This window comes from Chelmon rostratus, chromosome 8, assembly GCF_017976325.1.
Source record: "Chelmon rostratus isolate fCheRos1 chromosome 8, fCheRos1.pri, whole genome shotgun sequence".
Taxonomy (NCBI): domain Eukaryota; kingdom Metazoa; phylum Chordata; class Actinopteri; order Chaetodontiformes; family Chaetodontidae; genus Chelmon; species Chelmon rostratus.
The window spans coordinates 12,639,166-12,661,118 of record NC_055665.1 but is presented as its reverse complement, the minus strand read 5'-3'; the positions used below and the strand labels follow the sequence as shown (position 1 = coordinate 12,661,118).

At 42.1% G+C, this 21,953-nt stretch overlaps 3 protein-coding genes across 3 annotated transcripts; 1 reads left to right on the top strand and 2 right to left on the bottom strand.

Annotated features, from left to right (window-relative positions):
- Positions 1–1,247: 1,247 nt before the first annotated feature.
- fkbp14 (FKBP prolyl isomerase 14) lies at positions 1,248–2,621 on the bottom strand. The gene is made up of 4 exons (XM_041943268.1): positions 2,307–2,621; positions 1,862–2,013; positions 1,608–1,735; positions 1,248–1,503 (listed from the first exon to the last, which is right to left on the bottom strand). The coding sequence occupies exons 1-4, from the start codon at positions 2,501–2,503 to the stop codon at positions 1,345–1,347; spliced, it is 636 nt and encodes a 211-aa protein (XP_041799202.1). The 5' UTR covers positions 2,504–2,621; the 3' UTR covers positions 1,248–1,344.
- A 293-nt stretch (positions 2,622–2,914) lies between these two features.
- plekha8 (pleckstrin homology domain containing, family A (phosphoinositide binding specific) member 8) lies at positions 2,915–11,659 on the top strand. Its single transcript, XM_041943200.1, has 13 exons — positions 2,915–3,039; positions 3,514–3,630; positions 3,758–3,913; positions 4,015–4,136; positions 4,398–4,556; positions 4,679–4,719; positions 4,881–4,999; positions 6,488–6,836; positions 7,655–7,740; positions 8,775–8,833; positions 9,205–9,406; positions 9,518–9,579; positions 9,669–11,659. Exons 1-13 carry the CDS (start codon positions 3,000–3,002, stop codon positions 9,864–9,866), a joined length of 1,710 nt encoding a protein of 569 aa, XP_041799134.1. The 5' UTR covers positions 2,915–2,999; the 3' UTR covers positions 9,867–11,659.
- A 3,289-nt stretch (positions 11,660–14,948) lies between these two features.
- Positions 14,949–21,543, bottom strand: colq (collagen-like tail subunit (single strand of homotrimer) of asymmetric acetylcholinesterase). The gene is made up of 17 exons (XM_041942900.1): positions 21,447–21,543; positions 20,658–20,767; positions 20,218–20,325; positions 19,337–19,381; positions 19,123–19,149; positions 18,172–18,243; positions 17,822–17,884; positions 17,695–17,721; positions 17,558–17,602; positions 17,428–17,463; positions 17,254–17,334; positions 16,840–16,936; positions 16,091–16,221; positions 15,575–15,694; positions 15,334–15,475; positions 15,125–15,227; positions 14,949–15,018 (listed from the first exon to the last, which is right to left on the bottom strand). Exons 1-17 carry the CDS (start codon positions 21,541–21,543, stop codon positions 14,949–14,951), a joined length of 1,374 nt encoding a protein of 457 aa, XP_041798834.1.
- Positions 21,544–21,953: the final 410 nt, after the last annotated feature.

Below are 21,953 nucleotides of genomic sequence, written 5' to 3'. Positions count from 1 at the left end.
CTGGTGTATATCAGAAGATCATTTTTGAAAAAAAAAAACTGCAAAAATGTAACAGCCTTCAATCACATGAGTTGTACAGTTTAAGATAGTAAGACAACAAGCAACCAACAAGACTGAAATGTACTCCCACAGTATGACTTTACCTTACAGTACCACTCGCTTATCATGGTGCAATTTTCATGCACCTCTATGAAATGGAACAACTATGATAATATATCTCTTACAGCTGCTTTAATACACAATTCTTACACACTTCAGCCATGTGGTGCTGACATATGCTTGTTTGTAGCCGTTTCTGTTGAGGGGGAGAGAGATTGCGTCTTCTTCTATCTCAACTGCATCATCAAGCGGGGTGGGGTGGGGGGGGGGGCTGTCAAGATTCACTCAACCAAAATCTTACAGAGCTTTCATTTGTATGGTTGAAAGAATAGAGCACTGACAGCTATCACACATCTCAATGGCATAGTGCGTGTGACATATATAACCTGTGATGTCATTATAGATACTTTGCAGTTGTTTTGTGTCTTTTATTATAATCATAGAACATTTGATTTTTTATGTGTCGACTATTACTTAATAGAAAACATTTATGTTTGAAAAAATACCCATTTTGGATACCATTGAGGGAATATGATGGTTGCCCATATCCACTTGTGCAAATGACTGCAATCCTACCATATAAGCATACTGCATACTTTTCCCTGATTTGTTCCTGCTGACGTCATGTTAAGAATTTTGAAACTGAAATTTAGAAACTGTAAAAGAGGCACCGCCAACAGTACATAGTTACAGTTTTGTTTTGATATTTGTTCAACAGTTGTAAGTATGAGACTAAAGTGTAGGACAAGAGTGCCCTCTAGTGATGAATGAAGACATGCACAGAAAAAAATACCACCTTCCAAAATCAAATCATCGATGCTGGCTGCCTGCACAGCTTCAGTTTTCAGCACATGTACTGGAAACATAATAAACATTAATTAACATAAACGTCTATTTATTTCAAAAACATTTTTTTCATGAAAAAAGTTTCTTTAAAATCCAATACTATAGTCTAAATACATCTGTGGTGACATTATCAGTGCATGAACAATGGAAATATAAATAGATTATGGATCAAATTTTCCATAAAATGACACAAAATGGAAGTGATGCAATTCACGCCAAAAGTAAGACAATACTGTTCAAATGCAATGTTGTAAAAAAAAAAAAAAAAAAAAAAAAAAAAAGCAAAAGAAAAGGTCCAACCACCCAGTAACTAATTCACAATTATTCAATTCATGTCACTGTTTTGGAAGAAATTCATGAAATAATCACTGCCAGTTTAAAGTAGATGGAATCAGTAGTTTAAAGCTCGTCGTGTTGGTAGATGAATTCCCTTGCAGATATAAAACCATCTTCATCTTCATCTTCATTCTTGAAGATGTCATCTACCATCACTTCATGATGTGTGTCATTTGGTGAGTAGCCATGTTTCATGAATTCTTTCTTCAGGTACTCTCGCACCTGTAGTGCAGGTAGAACAATAATAACATTTACCAATAGCACATAAATAAATGAAAATACACTCTTAATACATAGAGGCAAAGTAGTTAAAAAGAAATTCACACCTCCTGCCTGGAGAGCTTCCAGTCATCGTTGCGATCCATCTCTCGGAAGGACTCATGTGACCTGGGACCATTTTGGATGTCCATGAGCTCAATGTCAAAAATGAGGGTACTGCTTGGGGGGATCTTGCCTGTAAACAAAATGGAAATGTTCATGTAAAAGAAGCATAGATATGTTATGGTGGAACACAGGAAGAAGGGGAGATCTGATACAACAGACTCACTGTAACATGTTTGGTTTTTTAAATGTCTGTTACCTTTTCCTTCCTTGCCATATGCCAGAGATGGAGGGATGGTCAGTTTCCTGCGCTCTCCTGTGCACATGTTCTGCAGACCCTTATCCCAACCCTTGAGCACCTCCTTGATCCCAAGAGTGAACCATACTGGATTTTTATCCCCATCTTTGCGGCTGCCAAGAGTCACAAACATTCATCACACTGTTCTCTGAGAAAGAAAAGTCCTGCCAACACACACAACACTGATATGACAGATACGTACAATAAAGCCTGAATGGTGACCTTACTTAATGTTGAGGTCTAACTAGACAATGACACAGATACTGACAACTGGTGGGCTGCAGCATAGTGTCCGTTGCATATATATAATGACTTTACAAGCAGTGACCCCATGTCCCTGCAGAGGGAGGTTAACAAAACTGCACAACAATGCATGCAGCGTTACTAGTTTCTAGCAAGAAATTACCTGGAATGAAAGATGGCGCCATTACTCTCCAAGAATCCGTCGTAATGCACAAGAAGCATGTCTCCGTATTTGGACTTACGGTAACACATGAGAGGTTTATATATAATTTCAATTTTCACCTCTGGCTCGGGCAGTTTCCCCCCAGTCACAAACGCAAACAGTGAAGGCAATATCGAACAAATAGATAAAAGAATCATTTTGATAAACAGTAGGTCACTTGCTCTCTAAGTTCATAAGAAGTTAATTTGAACCTTTCCATAAAATACAGTACCTAAAATAGATGTATGGCAGGAAAGACAACTACGTGGCAGCCAACTTCAGCAGTGAACGCAGCCACTGTTCAGCTGTTTGCCCTCCTCCCTCCACAATTGGATGACTTTTTTCTAAAGCCCCGCCTTTTATATATGTTATCTTATCCATTGGTTTCTCTCTATGTCAATCACAACAATCAACACCCACAGCCCTTAAATCCATCTGATGTCAATGGGCGGGACATCGTCAGCCCCCATTATGATCGCTTCGAGCTCCATTCACGAAAAAGTTTACGCACTTTATCTACGTAGCAGAGATGTAAAGCGGAGGACGTTACTCCACAAATCCCACTCGGGGCCCGATGGAGTCGCTGCAATCAGCTGTGCATCATATCTTGTTATGATAAACAAGTGATGAACGGCAAAAACACGTAAAATAACAATGGAGGGAATGCTGTATAAGTGGACAAATTACATAAGTGGTGAGTTAATCCTACAGTCGTTGGGTGCTTTCGGTTACACTGCTCGTTTTAAAGCAGCTAGCTAGCATGACAACGTCACAGCGCACTTGCGTTGACGTTAACTGGCAACGGCCAAGCTAACGTTAGCTTGCAAGTGTCGGAGCCTATGCACAGCTTCAAATGAACAAGGTTGTCATTGACTTTGCTAACTGAAGTGCTTAACGATATACAGGTTAACCTTGTTTATAACGTCTGAACAGGTAGCGCTAGCTCATTCAGGCGGTTCCCACCATCTGTCATTATAATCTGACTTAACAACTGCTTAGCTGTTGCTAACATAACGTATCTTAAGGGTTAACTCTTTCCAAGTTTATGAAGCTAGATAACGCGGTTTTGTATTGGTTTTTACTAAGTAATTTCTTGTATTAAAATGAAGCACCCGTGCTCGTTAAAAAGCAACGCTACAGAAATAGTATGTATATTATTTTCTTTCAGGTTGGCAACCTCGTTGGTTTGTGCTTGATGGAGGAACTTTGTCTTACTATGACTCTCAAGAAGATGCCTGGAAAGGTTGCAAGGGCAGCATTAAAATTTCAGTTTGTGAAATCCAAGGTCGGTATGACTCACTTTGTCCTTTGTACTGTGTTTCATCGTTTGATTGTGAGTAATTAGCTTTAAACTGCATTTTGGATATATTCTTAATAAACACTCCTTGCTTTTGCTGCTGTGCTTTTATCAGTTCATTCCTCTGACTCTACACGAGTTGACCTGACCATACCAGGAGAGCAGTACTTTTACCTCAGAGCCATCAATGCGGCTGAGAGGCAGAAATGGCTGGTGGCACTGGGAACAGCCAAAGCTTGCCTTACAGACAACCGAACAAAGAGAGAAAAAGGTATTTTGGATGCCACAACATCCATTACACAGCTAGTTTTCTGTTATAGAACACTGTGAATATCCACCCAAACGCTGGCTCATTTGCTGTTGCTGTTGCAGAGCTCCAGGAGAACACAGAGGCGCTGAAAACTAAGATGTCAGAGCTCAGATTGTACTGTGACCTTCTTCTACAGCAAGTAAACAAGATCAAGGAGAATGATGAGCTAGGGGACACAGAGGAGGTACGGTTAAAGTTTGGATGAGCTGATGAAATAAGAGAAGCTGCTGTCGGTGTAAAAGTGCAACTAGTAATCGATGTGTGCTTGCACTTACAAATAGACCAGACAGGCAGCAAATGTTGTCACAAGTACTTTTTTTTTTTTTAATCTTTGATGTATACCTTTGAGTGCATTTTCCAAACATGCTTAGCTGCAGGACATTTAAAGCAATGTCATGATATGCGGCAGTGTTGGCTCATATATATGTTTGTGTGCCCTTTTCAGACAGGTCTCGACACTGGAAACATGGTGAAGTCAACATGCACCACTTTCCTTAAGACTTTAGAGGAATGCATGCAGATAGCAAATCGTACTTTCAGCACAGATGTGGCAACGCAGAGTCCTCCGGGATCTCCTCCAGTAGCAGCCATCAAACCTCAGAAGGTATGTCGCTCCTCCTGTTTCTAATCAGATAATCCACCAACATCCGGTATACACAGTATGGCTTGTTCTCAAAAATAGATAATATATTTATAAACTCCTAATGTCTTTTTTTTCTCCAACAGATTAAACCTGTCAATCATTTAAATCAGAACCTTGGAGAAAAGTAGGTTACTGTTTTCTGTCATTATATATTTATGCTGCACTGCTTCTCAAATGTTTTTTTTTTTAAATTAATGTTGCAATTCTGTGCCACTCGATACAATTGCTAATAATATTTGCCCAAAAGAATTTAGAATTAACAGGGTGCATTCACATTCATTTCAGATGGAGAGATTTGGCTGAAACCTCAGGAGAAGCAATCGCACATGAGAGCCAGAGCCTTGACTCTGGAGCAGAGGGACCAGATGAGCCAGATAGACCAGAACACCATTCTTCCCTGTCAGGTAAGTCAGGTGCCCCAACATGTGTCACTTCATGCGCTGGCCTGAACTGACAGCCATTACTGCATAAGATAAAAGAAAGACCACCCTGAGCAAACGTGGATTGGTTGTTGTGTGTACATTATCTGAACTGATGTGGATAGATTATTGCCCTTTAGTGAGCAGACAGTGATGGATGCCCAGTTACGTTATTGCATTTCCCTGAGCAGTACAAAGGGGAAGCTACTGCCGGTGATGAAGTATAAGACCAGTCTTTTCCGATTTATTACTTTGGGTTATCTGTAATACATAAACTATCTCCTGTAATAGACCCCCCCCCCCCCCCCCAACACACACACAGTTTGAAGGAAAATTGCAAAGTGTACTGTTTTATTGTGATTTCCTTTATTAAATATATCAGTATTTTACTGTCATTTTTATAGGAGTTAGTGAAATTTTAACTTGTAAAAGTGATGCAGTACATAAAAGACACATTTCTTTTGGTGCATAGTTAAATCATGTTACATTAGAATATATTACAGACATTGGCTCAGACTTGACAGCTTTTAGTGATGAAGTAGTGCCACTAAAAGAAAATGTTGACAGATTATTTTAGCACAATTATTAAGTATTTAAAATGAATTAATGAACGCATTGTCAGAGTTTTAGGAGATATGAAAGAGAACATGTTGTTGGATTGTAATTAAGCTGTAAATATTTTCTGTATGGGGTGAAACCCCACAACGAAACAAAGAGAAGGTCATGAAAAACATGTCTAAAGAATAACAACACACAGGCTAAAATATTTGTCAGTGTTGCCATCTTGCAAATCCTGCTCGTTCTATCCCTGTGCTGCAGTGCAGCATTTCACAGAGTGCAACACTAAATCCTTGCATTGTTTAGTCACAACTGAAACCAGTCACACCTTACCGCGCCCAGCTGTGATGTTGATCGTTGTACTTGAACATTTCAGCCCATAGAGGTCAGTGCAGCAATACTTAAACTCCATACAAAATATAGTGCTGCTCTTGTAACTAAACAAATAGGAGTATGCAACGAACATCCAAACCAAAAAGGGCTGGTGCTTAGCCAAAAGTGAGCAAATCCTGAAATCAGACTCGGTCTGTGTCTGATGAAGATCATGCTCGAAATGATGGTGCAATAAATTATGGACGTTGGAGCCCCGTAGTGTGGGAGCTACTTATTTGTTTATTTCATGAGCTGCTCTTAAAGTTTGTCATTTGATTTTACTTGGAGTAAGTGAAGGATGGGCATGAGGTTTTCACCTGTGTTTTGAGTCAGTGGTTAAAGAGAATGAGTCTACGTGAGAGCTGTGTCACCAAAGTGCTGCTTTCACGATTTTTTACACCCAGTGTGATTAAAACTGGGCTTTAGACCTACTGTGATAGACATCTTGACTGAAACTATATTCTGTATGCTTGTTAGTTTTCAACCCTTTTGTCCGGTAACTTGCATTGTGCATGTCTTGTGTTTGTCCAATGTGTCACACAGACACTGATGCAGCCAACGGAAACAGCTCAGTCCACGAGGAACCATCTGATCCTAATTTACACACTACCCAGAATACCTCCGAGATTGAACACTACAACCAACCAGCAGAGGGGGATGAGGAAAATGAAGGCGATGATCAAAAGGAGACAAAACAAGAGCAGAAGCACAGACTGGACCAAAGTGAAGAGTACGACAACAACAACAAGGAAGTGAATGCCACTGTCCAGCACCAACAGGAAGCTGTTCCAGACCAAGAAGAGGCTCATCATGAAGGCGAGATGTGCAGAGATTCAACGGAGCCAGAAGACACAGAGCAGGTGGAAACTTTCTTCAGCACAATGAGTCACAGGTATGAAAATGCTACTCAGGAAGGTCACATCCTTTAGGACTCGTTCGTTACTATGTGATCATCTGTGAGAGTTCACTATGACAGTGTTAGGATTAACCAAACTAAGCTATATGTAGTATTTTTGTCTTTGAGGCACTGCACTTCTGCTGCACACTTACTTAGTGTATGGAAATACTAATTCAGAATATATTAATTGTTATTACCATGTTGCACTTGCAATTGTAAAATAACAGGTTTGGAAGATTTTAACTGAATCCATTACAAGATGTCATGATGAGTGTTTTATATTAGTGTGTTCTCTCTTGATCACATGACACAGAGAGGCCCTCAGCTGATATTTGGGTTTGTAAAGCTTTTTTGTTTCCCTCTGTATGTCAAACATATTTTACTTTCTTTTTTTTAAAGACCTTGAAGAGTGTTACTGAACAATGGACTAGAGTGTTTCTAATCATGTAATATACAGTCATGACGTACACATTATTATTATAAAACTGTGTCTCTTAAACAGTATGCAGCTGCAAGATGCGGACCACAGTATGCACATTTTGGACATTTTTTTTTAATTGATGGGACAGTTTTAGAGCATTAACTGTAGAAAATATAAAAGAAACAATTGTGTTAAGTTGTAGTCAAAGTAGCAGAATAGTCTCAGGTATTGTCAGGCATAGAATTGCATGACACTGTGTGAATCATTTCTCTTTCTTGGTTTTGACCTTTGTACCCTTTTCTTTTTTCTGTTTGATTTGATCAAATAAAAATTGAAATGGCATACTTCCCTCTAATACATTCTCCTGTTTGAATCTGTTCTACTTTTTTAGATTTAGTGATATAAGACTGGACGACGACAATGGTATCCCTACTCAAGAGTTTTTGGACTCATGCTATGCAATAGTGCCTGTATTAGGTAGGCCGGTCATTTTCAGTCTCTCCTCATCTTAATCTGCCCCCTCTGTTCCTCTTTCCCATGATGCCACACATGTGGTGGTCATTTCACCCTTTGTAACTTATATAAGGAAATCTTTCTATTATTTTTCTTATCGCTTTTGCATGCTGTGTCATTCCTGTTGTCTGTGCTCAATGAGGTGGAGGCTTTCTGTCTTGGATTCGCCGTCATCTTTTCTTTCACATCCTTGTTATATCCTTCTGCACCTGTGTGTCTTTCAGTGGTTTTATTTCTTCTTTTTAGTGTAACAGTCTATCATATGACAAGATTTATCATATGGTCAAACATGCCTTATGTCTGTGTGTGTGTCCTTGTCTGTACGACGCATCTACACACAGATAGGTGGTTGACAAGAAAAGTGCTGATGGACACACAAGGCACCTGCCTCAGTCCTCAGAGCTTCATCATCAATATGTAGGAGGAGAGGTTGGACTAGGATTGATGGTATTATCCGGTGGTATGATTTTATTTGCAGCAGATAAGCAACAGTGTTCAATTGACACACATGCAGTAATATTAACCTGTGTTTCATCATAACCAGCAGTATAAAAAGATGTCTTTTATAATGGCCCTGTCTAAATTTCCAGACCTAATCTCTTTTAGTGAATTCATTACGTTCAAAGCGATGTGATCTTTTAGCTGATTTAGTGCTGCTCATCTCCAGCTGTGCTTTTCAGCCCAAACTGATGACATCTTTCCCATCAAAGCTTGACACAGATCCAGATAGTGGTGATTTCTTTTACGTCTTGCCAGCACGCTTCCTGAATTGCTCAGGATTTTAGGTCTTCTGATGTGTCACAAGCCTTCATTATTTTTGCAGTCAAATGGTGAAATTTCCTTCTGAAGCTGTTAAGCAGGGTTATCTTTCCTCTTTTTCATTGCTTAAAAAAGATAAACAAGGCGCTGCATTGTTTGTCACTGACATTTGACAGCCACAGCATCATAAAACACAGGACAATTCTTCAAAGAAATGATCATGGATTTTCTCTTCTCAGACAAGCTGGGGTCCACAGTCTTTGCACCAGTTAAGATGGATTTTGTCGGAAATATCAAGGTATGTGTACATGTCATTGAACCATTGTCTTAAAACATATTTCGCTGTTCAACAAAACAAGTCATTACATAGCTGTTCTTTAGCAGAAAGAATATGATCTACTATATAATATGTCTACTGAGAGGCTTTTGCAATGTACATTGCTGCTTAACTCCAGCTTGTTTAGCTCAAAAATAAGACACATGGCTTAGCAGTCCTGTTATGTATCGTCTGTCTGTGTATATAAGTAACTTATATACAAGTAACTTACCGAGCTGTTTAAATGTATAACAACGTACATAGTTTTTTCATTAGTTGTTAAAAAATCTGGGTAAAATCTGGATCTATTTCCAGTTTAAGACACTATATCACACTGTCTGTTCCCTTGGTAGAAAATTCACCAGAAGCTGATGTCAGACCCCGACAGCTTCCCCACACTACAGTCCATCGTGCTGCAGGAAGTCCAGACGAATGTTACCCAGGTGCGCAACTCGGCCACCGAGGCTCTGCTGTGGCTCAGACGAGGTCTGAAGTTCCTCAAGGAGTTCCTGTCAGAGGTCAACGCAGGACAACAAGACATCCAGGGGGCGCTAAGTGAGTCTGATTCCTACGATGTACTGTCAAGACATCTACAAGCAAGTTCAAGTACTTGGAGTTTATGCATGATCATTGCGATACGTCATGCTCTGTGTGTTTTTCACCCAGATAATGCCTATGGAAAGACCCTTCGACAGTACCACGGATGGGTTGTGCGAGGCGTATTTGCTGTAGGTATTTCTTCCTCTCACCAAAGCTTTTCCCCTCTGAGGTTCATCTGTTCTTGGACCGTGACCGTTGCATGCTTCTGTTTTGCCAGTTGGCGCTGAGGGCCGCCCCAACTTATCAAAGTTTCAGTGCTGCCTTGGTGTCGAGAGAGGGCGACGAGCTGAAGAGCGGCTTCACCAGCGGCATGCACAGGGACCTGGGAGTGTACCTGCCTGCCATGGAGAAGCAGCTGGCCATCCTAGATGCCCTGTATGAAGATTATAACCTGGAGTCAGATGAAGTGGTGTGAAAAGGTGATGGGAGAAATGCTCTGACTTTAAGGAAAGACATAACCTGACCGCAGGGGCAGAGTAGTGGCTAACTGCTGAAGGAGGGCGCCAGATGCATCGAGTGCATCTCGTGTACAAATAGTGTGAGCATGTCCCGTGTCAGTGTGAGGTGTTTCCAGTGGCTGTTAAACTCAACGACATTAGAGGGTCTAGGTTTGAAGATGGTATTAATGTCTGTATTTAGGAGCCCACAAGAGGCAAAGCAAATCATTACCAAGAGATTACACATTATGGTTTGACAAAGTGTAGTTTCTGGGTCTTGTTTAATAAACCACTGACAGAGTGGCAGGGGTGGGGTTAAGCCCTATTATGCAGATACCAACCATAATGATTCATGATGCATTTGTTTCCAGTGCACATTTTGACGCTGTAATGTGGCTTTCTATGTACTGTACATGTATTAAGGTACATAACCACAGGGTATTTGGCTCTAGTCACGTCCCCGAAAGATTGTTTGTGATTGAACTGATCAGAATGCAAAGAAAATTTTAATGAAGATTGTCCTGCTTACATGGATTCATGGAACAGGTTGTTACTTGTGTCTAATACAAAGCACGATTTAACTGAAAACAATGTCAGATTGTACAATGTCCAATGTATGCTTCAAGTATGTGATGGGATTGCATACTGGGCTGACTTTAATTTTTTAGGCAAATATTTTTTCTTGCACTGACTCACTGAAGTTTAGTGGAAAATCTGATTCTGCTAAAAATTCAATATAAATCCTGCAGGTTGACAATGCATTTGTTCTGGTTTACATTGATAAGATGTTATGAGCTCTTGCTCTAGAGACTTTCCATGGGACCAAATAGGAACTGTCATGTGAATGGCTTTAGCCTCCGCTGCCTATAGTACCACAACACACAAGAATGAAATAATGCAGTGAAGCTGTTTAAGTACTGACAACTGCTGAATATTTATGTAGACATCCTCTGCACAAACCTATGCATAGTATGCATTTTCACGATGTCTATTTATTATGTCTTAAGTTATAAATTTCGCATTAATGTCACAAGGATCATGTCAGTACAACTTTTTGTGTGAATGTACGGACATTTGTATCCACAGTGCATGTTTATTGATTGCATGGTTTTATGTATTAAGTAACATAGGTGCCAATGGAAATATAGGCTAAGGCCTAGAATTAACCAAGTTAATAAATAATCCTAACGGGGATAGATTGTGGAAGTTAAAATACATTGATTCTTCATCTCTCTACTTATAATGAAAAATATCCTTCGGCAAGTCTACTCTACAGATTTCAGCATTTTTTCACCATCTGGTCCATGCACTGTTCCAAATATACTTGAGTGTTGTTACCAGCCGTGCTTAATATTTTATGATGTCGATTCAACAATGAAAAAAAAATGAGTGGTAAGCCTCCACCCCCCCGCCCCCCGCCCCCCGCCCCCCCGGCCAGGTTAAAGTTTGTCCACAGATTCACTGAGCCATTCGAACAGAGCTGGAACATCCTCATAGGGCTTTTGTACCAAGGCATACCGTGTAGTATTTTTAACTTTGTCTAACTTTTCTTCTGGGTTTTCAGGAATGCACACAGTAATATTTCTTTAAATAAGTCATTTGCAGCAGGTTTACATCACAGATGTGCGACAGGTTGGTTTCCTGTCGCAGATGAAGTCCAATGTTAATCCTGAAATTCTGCTATTGTATTATTACAAACATTTGATTTGTTTTTTCTATGATTGTATATAAGATACTATTTGATTTTTACATAATAAAAAATTAAGTTGTCTCAGTGTGTGTCCAGTCCTGTTGTAGTCAAATGTGTTGTCATATATTTTGTGTCGTATAGAAGCTCAGAGGTAAAATAACTATGTTTCTATTTATTAGGCCATTTTCTGTCAACCTTGACCCTCTTCTCTACATTTCACTTGTTAACCAAACAAATAAACAAGTAAGCAGTAGATAGTAAATCTGCACAGGTGGTCCAGTTTGTGTAAACAAGAGTGGCGCTGAGCTTAAATAACACCTACACATACCTTGCTGCCTGTGTGTGAGTGTTTTGCATGTGCAGCAGTAGTGTGTCCTCTGCCAGGACCACAGTATGCTGCGTGCCAGCCATTCCTGCCTATAGGTCAGGGATTTTCATTTGGCTCGGGCCAACAGCTGGGTCGCTTCCTGTCCCTGTGGCCTCCTTTGCATTGGCCCGTTTGCCACAGAGGTAATGTAATGCTACACCACCCAACCTGCACCAAAATAACCCCTTTTGTTGGAAAAAGTATTTGATTTCCGTTCCTTAGCTCAAAATAGATCCTCCTTCCCACGTGTTTAACTTCAGTGCTTTGGAGAGAGGAAACTCAATCAAACACAAACAGCTGTTACTTAAGCAGTTAGTTTGCACCTGAGAGAACTGCTCAAGGTTTGCCAGACTCCACAAATACAAAACTTCACTCGGGGGCACCCTTGTGTGTGCACAGCGGATCTTCTCATTACAGAGCAGTAGAATCAGGCCGGCCACTGCATCTCCAGTGACATTTAGTGCTGCACTGAGACATCTGTGGTACAAATCTGATTGGCCTGGTCAGGGGAATGCACATGATGGGATAAATATGCCAAAGTAAGCTTTTACTCGGGCATCTCGGCAGACAAATTGTCCTGATGCGATTTAGAAAAAGAAATACGACATGCTAATAGAGTTACGTGGCCGAGGCCAGCCTCAAGCATCTCTGCTGCAACGCTGGCTGGCTGCCCGTGCCCGGCCTGTATCGCTGTGCCACATCTCCAGGCGCGGACTCGGCTCCGAGGGGCTTCATCGAGACAGAATGAAAAGCCAAAAACCCATTGGCATGTCCAAGAAAACAGCGAGGCTTCACTGTGTGGTCTGTTTACTATTTAGTCTAACGCAGCACTTTGCAAGGAGCTGCTGACAGCATCTTTTTTCCCCCCACTTGATGGATATCTGCTTTTTTTCTTTTCTTTCTTTCTTTTTTTTTTTTTTACAGTGAGTGCTCTCAAAGGACATCAATAGCATCTCTATCACTGTCTATTGGCTTTCTGCACAGCGGCCAATCACTGTCACCGCTTGCTCACAACAGATAGAAATCAGAGCGGCTGACAAACCCCTGACTGACATCCAAAGATACACGTGTGTGAGACAGTGAAAAGCTTCGAATAATTTCAATTCCTGTTTTATTTTCATCTCTTTTTAAAATTACCCACAACTACTGTATAAATTATATCAGAACAATGACACAAAAATGAACCATCACTACCCCAGTCACAGTGCATACTATATTTCATAAAGCCTAACAGTACGTTACTACATGCATGTTATGTTTCATCAATGTTGTGCATACACAGTGGAGGACACAGCACAGCAGCACAGGCCACAGACAGTACATTCAACATAGTTTGCAAAAGGTATTTCAGCTTTGTGCTGCTTTGGCACAGCTCATCACTCTCATATACAGCGTGTGTGTCATACATACAGTTCTTAACCACACTCTGGGCGGAGCAAGGCTGGTATCTCTTAAGACACCTGCTATGCTGATGGATGCCATGATTTATAAAACGGCGTCTGACAAAGTGGAAGCGTTTCACACTCATTAGCGCGGTATCACAAGCATGCGGAGACAATACAGTAAGAGTCTTCAGAAGAATCACTTTAGAACACCGGACTACATCTATGGCTGAGATAAAGGTTTCCCTTGGCACTGCGACTCATACAGTAGCTTATGGAAAATGTCAGCTTATATCGGCAAAGTCGTCTTCACCACTGGTGCCCAAAACACAGCGGACTACATCTACACTGTTAAGTTTACTGTCGAGTTTCACTGTTGCCGTATACACTGTAAGACAGAAAGACTGGATAAAGAGGTATTAGAGTAAATACAGTAATGACCATAGAACAGACTGGAATTGAAATTCCTCCCCCTTTAGCAGCTACAGACTATTCCAGCCTTTCCTGTGCAGTGAGAAAATTAAGATCATAACAGTTTCAAGCCTTCACATACAGTATATTTCATTTCTCACCGAAGCACAGGGAAGAAACACGATCGTTCCCGGAGGACTGCACATCGTGGATACGTTAAAGCTCTTGTTTGAGTTGCCTGTGTGCTTCAGCGTACAGTCACTGCCATTTCATTTACAAAGAGAATAATGGAGGAGGCCCGTGAAAGGTGCTGCATGGAGCTACATGACCTGTTGGTTCCTGAGAAAGTTTTGGATTTATGAAACCTTGTCCAGACTGAATGTGCCTGTCAAGTACAGTACCACCACAGGCCAAGACAGGCCTCCCAGTACAACAGCATGAAATATTACAAATGCGCAACTCACGCACTGTGTCCACCTCTATCTCCATCCCTAACCATGCATATTCATCTGACTATATGCCTGGTTTCACCTTCACAACTGAAATCTTTGATGTGATATTGAGACTACACATTGCAAACCTTGTTGTGGCAATAATAAGTAAAGTGATGGGTTACATGCTTGGATAGTGACAGCTGCTGTCATGGTCTCAGTAATCCCAGCCTCATGCAAATGCTGTGCACTGTCATTCACACTGCAGTAGAATACCTGAGGCCATGGCTCTGGATGTCCTACTGCCTCTCTTTCTCAACAGTAACTGGGTCGAGATTAACACACCTCTGGCCTGGCTACTGCTCCTCTGCAACATCTCCCACTGGCACTTAAGTCTCTGCATGGTTGTCACACAACTGTTGCATCCAGAGGCTGATTCCAGTCCAATCGGGCATGGTGAAGAGGCCGGTCTTGAGTCCTGCTTGATAAGACGGAGTGCAGTTGTTCTGTGCAGTTCCTATGTGTGAGCGAAGGTTTTCACCTCCACTGAGTGAGTTTAACTCCGGGGAGCTACGTGGCATATCAGCAGCAATACAGAGGAGTTACATAAATATGTTTTGTTTTTTCTTTCATCATAGAATCACTGGCTGCCTCTACCTTCAGGGTCTCTTGCTTGGAGCATGATATATATATATATATTTTTTGCATGAAAATATTCCTTTTGTGTGTCAAGCAAATAACACACAGAGGATCCCGCTGCCAGCTGTCCGGCTTCCTCCTCAAGTGAAGTACTTGCAGTTTGTGGAGTCGATAACACAGTGAGACGTGCACTTGAGGTGACCGTATGACCTGCAAATGAGAGGAAAAACAACCTCTCGGTCAGTTTAGCACGTCAACAAAACACAAACAGGCAGCAAAGACTTTTTGTCAACATATGGTTGTATACTGTGCTTACCCTGGAAGATATGAATTACACGTCTGGTATCCAAAGTCCTTTCCATCACACTCTTCAGCCCCTTCATAGCGGTATCCGTCTCCACAGTATGCGTGTTTACACTCTGTGGTAAGGCGAGACAGCAGGGGTGGAGGGGTCACGTTACATGTGCACAGCAAAGCACAGCAAAGGAGCTATTATAGACCACATAACATGGACGCATGACTTACTGACGCAGCCGTCAGTGACGACTCTGTTTCTGTCATCACACTCCTCCCCGTTGGAAATCTGCACTATGCCGTCACCACAGTAACCTTCGTCGTCAGGGGCGTTTTCCATAGACTGGAACGGCGTCAACTGGAATGGAAAAGTCTTTTACAGAGTTTAAAAAACTTGAACAAAAAGGAAAAACAGCTTGAAAAGTGTGTAAAACAAGATGGAATCATCTGATTTTGCATTGTGCAATGATACCTGGATTGGCAGCCAGCCATCAATGTCTTTGAAATAGAGAGATCTCTGGTCTTTGCGGAATGCAAGAGCATTATCTGTGTTAAGGCGCTCCAGTTCTTCCTCATTGCTCACAACGAATATCTGAACGAAAGGCAAAGAGAGGAAGTGTTCTTAATATTTAGTGTATTTTGAATTAGAAGGTCGAGTCCTGTTGGAGAGCAATTTTGAGATATTGAGCATCAAAATTTCATCTCCTAGCTGGAAATACATGTCTCAAAGCAATATCCATCTCCCCGGTAGGCGTACTTTTATCTTTCAAAACTTTGTATCTCTAAATAATTAACTCAGAAGTTATTAAAACCCAATAGCCCCAGGGTTTCTAAAAACACACAAGTGAAAATAGCATCTAATTGCATAATATCAGAGCTTTTAAATTCATACAGATAAAAACCCATAAGATTTCAAATGTCAATTTGAGTTTTTCAGTGGTAAGAATACTGCACATAATATTTTACACTTAGATTATTAAGTCCTCACCGCTGGTACTTTGGGGTAGTTTCCTCTGGTAGGATAATCGTCGAATGGGGAGCTGCTGAGAGAGCTGCAGCTACACTTTCCAGGAGGCCCAGGTGGACCCCGTGCACCCTTTGAACCAACCATGTAGAGTCCTAAACATAATTAGAAAGGAAAACAATATTCTATAAAAAGACAAGCAGAGGCGACAAGTTTAGCTCCACGTAACGGAATATTTCAGTCTTACAGTGAAGTGCTGTTGAGAGCACAGGCTACAGTAGCCAATAAATACTGAATGTCAGGAAATGTAGTATCTTTGATTCATCTGTCAAGGAGCAAGCACGATCAGCTTCATTCACTCAGAAACCGGATCAAGATAACAAATGTCACATTAATTATCTGGTGACATAATAGGTGTAAAACTGTAGGGAGGCTTGCCATCTGTGAATCCATTTTAGCCACATGATGTCATGACAACAGCATCTTGTTTCGCCTCGGGAGATAAAGTTTCTCCAGCGCTAAATAAGACTACTGGTGTTAGCTCTTACATTGGTTTAAAGTGTGCTTCCTTTTGCTGACAGGGGTGTTTGCTGCTCCTCACACAGCTTTTCACACACTCTCAGAGAGCAGAGACAGTGCAGAGATCTATACAGACCAGTCATTTCAGCGTGGATGGAAGGAAATTCATGCCCTGACCGAGCAATGTGTCAGTTATCAGATCAGTATCCTCAAGAGTTTTAAATCTGTTGGACATTTCTGGGAAATGCTCTCACCTGTGGCAGGCGAACCGGGAGGACCAGGGTGGCCTGCAGGTCCCTGTGGGCCTGCTGGTCCCATGGGACCCACACTGCCCGAGTCTCCTTTCATTCCCTGTAACGCAATCAGAACAATACGCAAAGTGGTCACATTTAAAACATGTCTTTGCATAATGTTTGACAAATCAAAAGGTTAGAGGTAATACTGGTGATACTAATCCCTGAGAAATTATTAACACGCAAATAATAATTTAATTTGAGCAACAAAATCTACTGAATAAAAAAAATAAATTGCATGCGTGTTTGCTTTTATCCACATAAACGAAAAATAATAATTTCCCCCACTCGCTTTTCTGTGCTCAAAATATCCCACCACACACTCAAAATGGCAGCATATGTAACTGCATGTATTACTGCAGTGCATCTCCTCACCTGCTTGCCTCTCTTGCCTGGTCTGCCAGTGGGTCCTCTGTTTCCTGAGATCCCAGGTTCTCCCTTTGGACCCATTTCACCCTGCACAACAAATCAGATCAACTCAACATTCAGTTTGGTCACATTTGAAAATTCCAATTCGAAAACTCCTTCTTGTTTGAGTGCGTTTCTCACTTTCTGTCCAAGCATTCCTGGGAAACCCATTGCACCCTGTGGATGGAGAACAGCAAATTACATAAAGCATATATGCACTATAGTGCTACCACTTTCATTTGCAACAACCCCACCGGTAAGATCTGCCCACCTTGTCGCCTTTCACGCCACTCTCACCACGATCACCTCGAGAACCCTGATGGAGCGGATTACAGGGTGTTACATACCATAACATGTTCAACAGAAAACAGGTTAATCAGGAGATCTTTTCTAGGCACGGCCACGTACCTTCTCCCCTTTATACCCAGGTAAACCCTACGATTAAAAATCAGACATACAAAACATCCAAGATGAAATAAAGCAGTTTGAAGGTGAGATCATCACAGGTCAGTGTAGCACATTATGTAGATCATACCCGTGGCCCAATTGGTCCTCTGGCTCCAGGCAAACCCATCAGCCCCGGGTCGCCCTTCTCACCCTGAAACAGGAGGAAAACATTAGGAATTGGAAAAATGTGGTACAGCTTCATAATATTCCCCCTACCCAAAGAAGAAACTATAAGTGCAGACTTTGAAGTCAGGAGGTTATCTTGTAAAACTTCAAGCATCTATTTGGTAATGGTTACATAACATTTTACATTATGCATTATACAAATGGCACATGGCTAATACTCATCCCCACTACCATATCTTGACACTTAATGGTCTCATGTCACGTCACATACGTCTTATATATCATCTACATTATGAGGTCTGACTTACTCACTTTGGGCCCGCTTGGTCCCGGCCATCCAGCTGGTCCCTGCTTCCCAGGAAGACCAGGAGGACCTGTCCGACCCTAACAGGAGAAATCAATTCAACACGCGATGTCAGATGTAGAAAGACCTTATTAAGGACTAATGAAACAATTGCTGCCACAGCTGAAGAAGCAGTTGTCTGTTAATGAAATCAGGGCCTCTTGTGCCTGTTTGCTTTGCTGGCTAAAAAAAAAAAGGAAAAGAAATCCAAGTGCAGGATTTGCTGCATAAGCTGACAGCCTGCTTGCTACAGTATTTATCAGACGCTGCTGCACATGTAGGGGGAGAATGACTTTAACGAGTCCTGTCACTTTGCTCTCTTTAATTAAATGATGGGCCGTATATAGAACAGGAGCCCGTGCTTGTGGGAAATAAAATGATTTATGACCTGGCTGAAGCACTAAGCTAAATTGCACTGCAGTGCTGCAAAGCTGCTCAGTCAGGCTACCAGCCAGCTGAAGCTCTCCCACTGGGCCGCTTTTACTGCTCAACTACAGCGACTGATCATTTAGGGAGGTCACTTCTCTCCGGCCCGCCCTGATCAAAACAGTGTACTGAGCTTTCAATAAAGCTGTGCGCATCCTAATAGAGGGGAGGGGGACATTTAAAAGGGAGGCACGATGCTGGGTGTCTTTGAGGGGTCAAGAGCGAGGCAATATGCTTCTGCAAGAGGAGACCTGAATGTTGACTCCCTCTGCCATCAAAACAGCCCGTCTCAGCAGCTCTGCATCCCTCGCGTCCTGTCATTGTGGCTGTGCTGTCTCCTGTCAAGGTTGTACTTGCTCACAATTTCTTGATGCACACAACCGGGCACTGGCAGCGCTCTGAGTTACAGCTGGCGAGCAGGCGGAGGCACTGTATCTCATTTTTGAGCAAATCCACTTAGCGGGGAATATGGAGTGATTAATGGGGACTCTCACCTTTTGCCCAGGTCTTCCGATTTCTCCCTGACAACAGGATGCGGAGGAGGGGACAAGGACAGCGGTTATTTAATACACTTCCAGCGAGCATCTTCCAGTCATGTGCAACAGGTCAATTAGACTTTAGCTTACAAATTAATGAGCAGCTTGTAAAACTGTATGATGAGCCACATAAATGAGATGAGACTAGAGCATGGGGAAGTAAACTGCTTACCTTTTCTCCCTTGGGCCCTGCTATCCCAGGTAATCCAGGTGGACCCTGACGAACATAAAAGGCAATAAATATATGCTCATATATTTGCTCATATATCACAGAGATATCTATCTAGATTACTTTTATTGTCCACAACATCCCACTACAAAGTAACGTCTGCTTCTGGAAGCGCAGAGCTGCAGTTTCAATTAGCTAAAGGCTGAGTGGCCACTATTGATTTAAGAGGGGCCCTGTGGGTCTCTTTTGATATGCTGAAATGCTGCTGCAGTCCAGCTGGTCCTGTAACAGTCGGAGACGGCAAGGCTTTAAAAACAATTTGGTAAACCTGCTCTTCACTTATGAAACGCTGGGCTAACACAGGAGGAGGTTTGGTTAGCAAGCACCGAATGAACCAAAATGCCTTCATATCCTTCATCACCAGGGCAGACAAACACATGCTTGTGTTGGTAATCCCTGGAATTTACGCAACCCAGTACGCCTTTCCAGGCAGACAGCTCTTCGGACAGTTTCTGAGAATGATGTGTGGCACACTGGCAGGCAGTGGAAAAAGGCTATTTGTGTCTGAGCTAAATGTAGAGCGTTAATGGGCTGCTGTGTTGCAAGGGCCAGAGAAATCCCCATCTCCTGCTCTGCAGGAACTCTCAAGTTGGAGAGGAGATGGGGGGTAATATAGTGTTGGAGCACTAATTCTTAACACCTTGAACCTATGCAGACCCCAACATGAAACAGAGACTGTCTGTGATTCAGCCACACTGACAGTGATCGTCATCTGTAAGGCAAATGTGTTGGAACGATATAATGACAGAGCCAAAGTGGTAGATGTACAGTAAATTATTAATGCTGGCATGAACCATGATGTTTAGGAAGAGTCTGCATCCTACCTCAAGGCCTGGGGGACCAGCAGGACCACGGGGGCCTCGGATGCAGGCGGAACCTTTGTCCTCATTGCCCGGCTCTGACGCACCACCTTGATGTGAAATGCCTTCATTCTGTAAAATGAAAATGAAAATAAAATGATGTATTCTTTTCCAGCTGTAACACAAATGGATAGAAGAGAATCAAAAGAATGACACCATTTTTGATTTTTACGGTGTTGATTAAGAAGATCATTCAAGAAATTCATCCCGTTTTTTGATATAAAAACCCACAGCGAAGGACTTGTTAAGCCATTTCATCTTCCAAACGTGTTCCACCATCTGAGTGTTTTAACGGTGTCATTCAGGGGTCAAAAGACAGTAAGTGTGGGGCAGTTTGGATACCACCCAAGGACATATCAACAGACAGATATTCCACAATAGAAAGTCACATGACTTTGACTCACATGAGCGTGGCGGCGCCAAAGTGAAGGGGGTGGAGGAAACAGTGGGGGTGGAGGCGGACTCAGTAAACAGCATGGGTTGAATCTCTTCTGCTGCTCCTGGGATCTGAGAGCTGTGCAAGGTGTGCATGCAGTCAGTCATACAGGCAATGATGTGCAAGGTGTAAAAATTAGAAGAAGACAGTCAGAAGAGGGAACGTTAATGTGTTGTCTCAACTTCTGCAACAACTGAATACGGGTCCCGATCAAGATGAGTAGAGTAATTCTTAACCTCACAACACGTGGACATGCACGGACAACTGGGGTACATATAATGTGACACATTACCAACAAATATGCCAGACATACAGTAAAAATGGGACGAATCCAAGAGGTTAGAGCATGCAGGAGCAGCATAAGTAACAGGGAAACAGGTGCAAACTATCAAATCATGACACCCATCCAGCAGAGTTCTTAGAGCTGGACACAGATATTAAGTGCCTGTGCCTCTCACTGAAGGACTGGAGCTGGTCTCGCTATTTATAGAGGCTTTTCCAGTCTACCTCATGGCTGACAAGAAAATAAAAACATTATTTTACAAATAAGGTCAAAATGAATCCTAAATCTAGACATTCAGTATCAATGCTTTCACAGACAAACTCAGTCAACACCTGTGCATGCATAGTGCTGTATGTACAGTATAGTACAGTACAGTACAGTACAGTACAGTACACACACCTACATAGACACACAGACACACACACACACACACACACACACACACACACAGGCTCAAGATTACATTACTCTTACCTGCTGGGAATGAAATAAAGCTGTCCAGAAAAGAGGACTGAGCCAGGCCATAAGAGAACCACAGTGGTAGATACAGTCCAAGTGTTAGAAGAGTCATGCTGCTCCAGATAGTTGCCTGACTTTATTTCTGAGCCACAGCAGCCCTCACACGCTGCCTTTCTCTCTCCTCACTGTCCTCTCCCTCTGCTCCCCTCCCTCTCTGCTCGCTCTGCTCTGCCTCCTGTACGCCCTCAGAAGAAGGTGCGCCGACCAATGCCCATTAAATCTTTCCTCTGCATCAGTGTGCGCTAAAATTACAGGAGACAGCCCGCCAGCTGCTACGGGTGCCAATATTAGATCTCTACTACAGCAGGGGGTGCCTTTTGTTGTTTCCACTGCTCCCTCAGGGGGGACTTGACCAACCCACTTTCTGCAAGAGACTTAAACAGGATTCTGCACGAGGGTGTCATCTGTGCATCCTGGCACAACCCTCATAAGTGTATCAGTCATCTGTTTGTCTGTATTTAT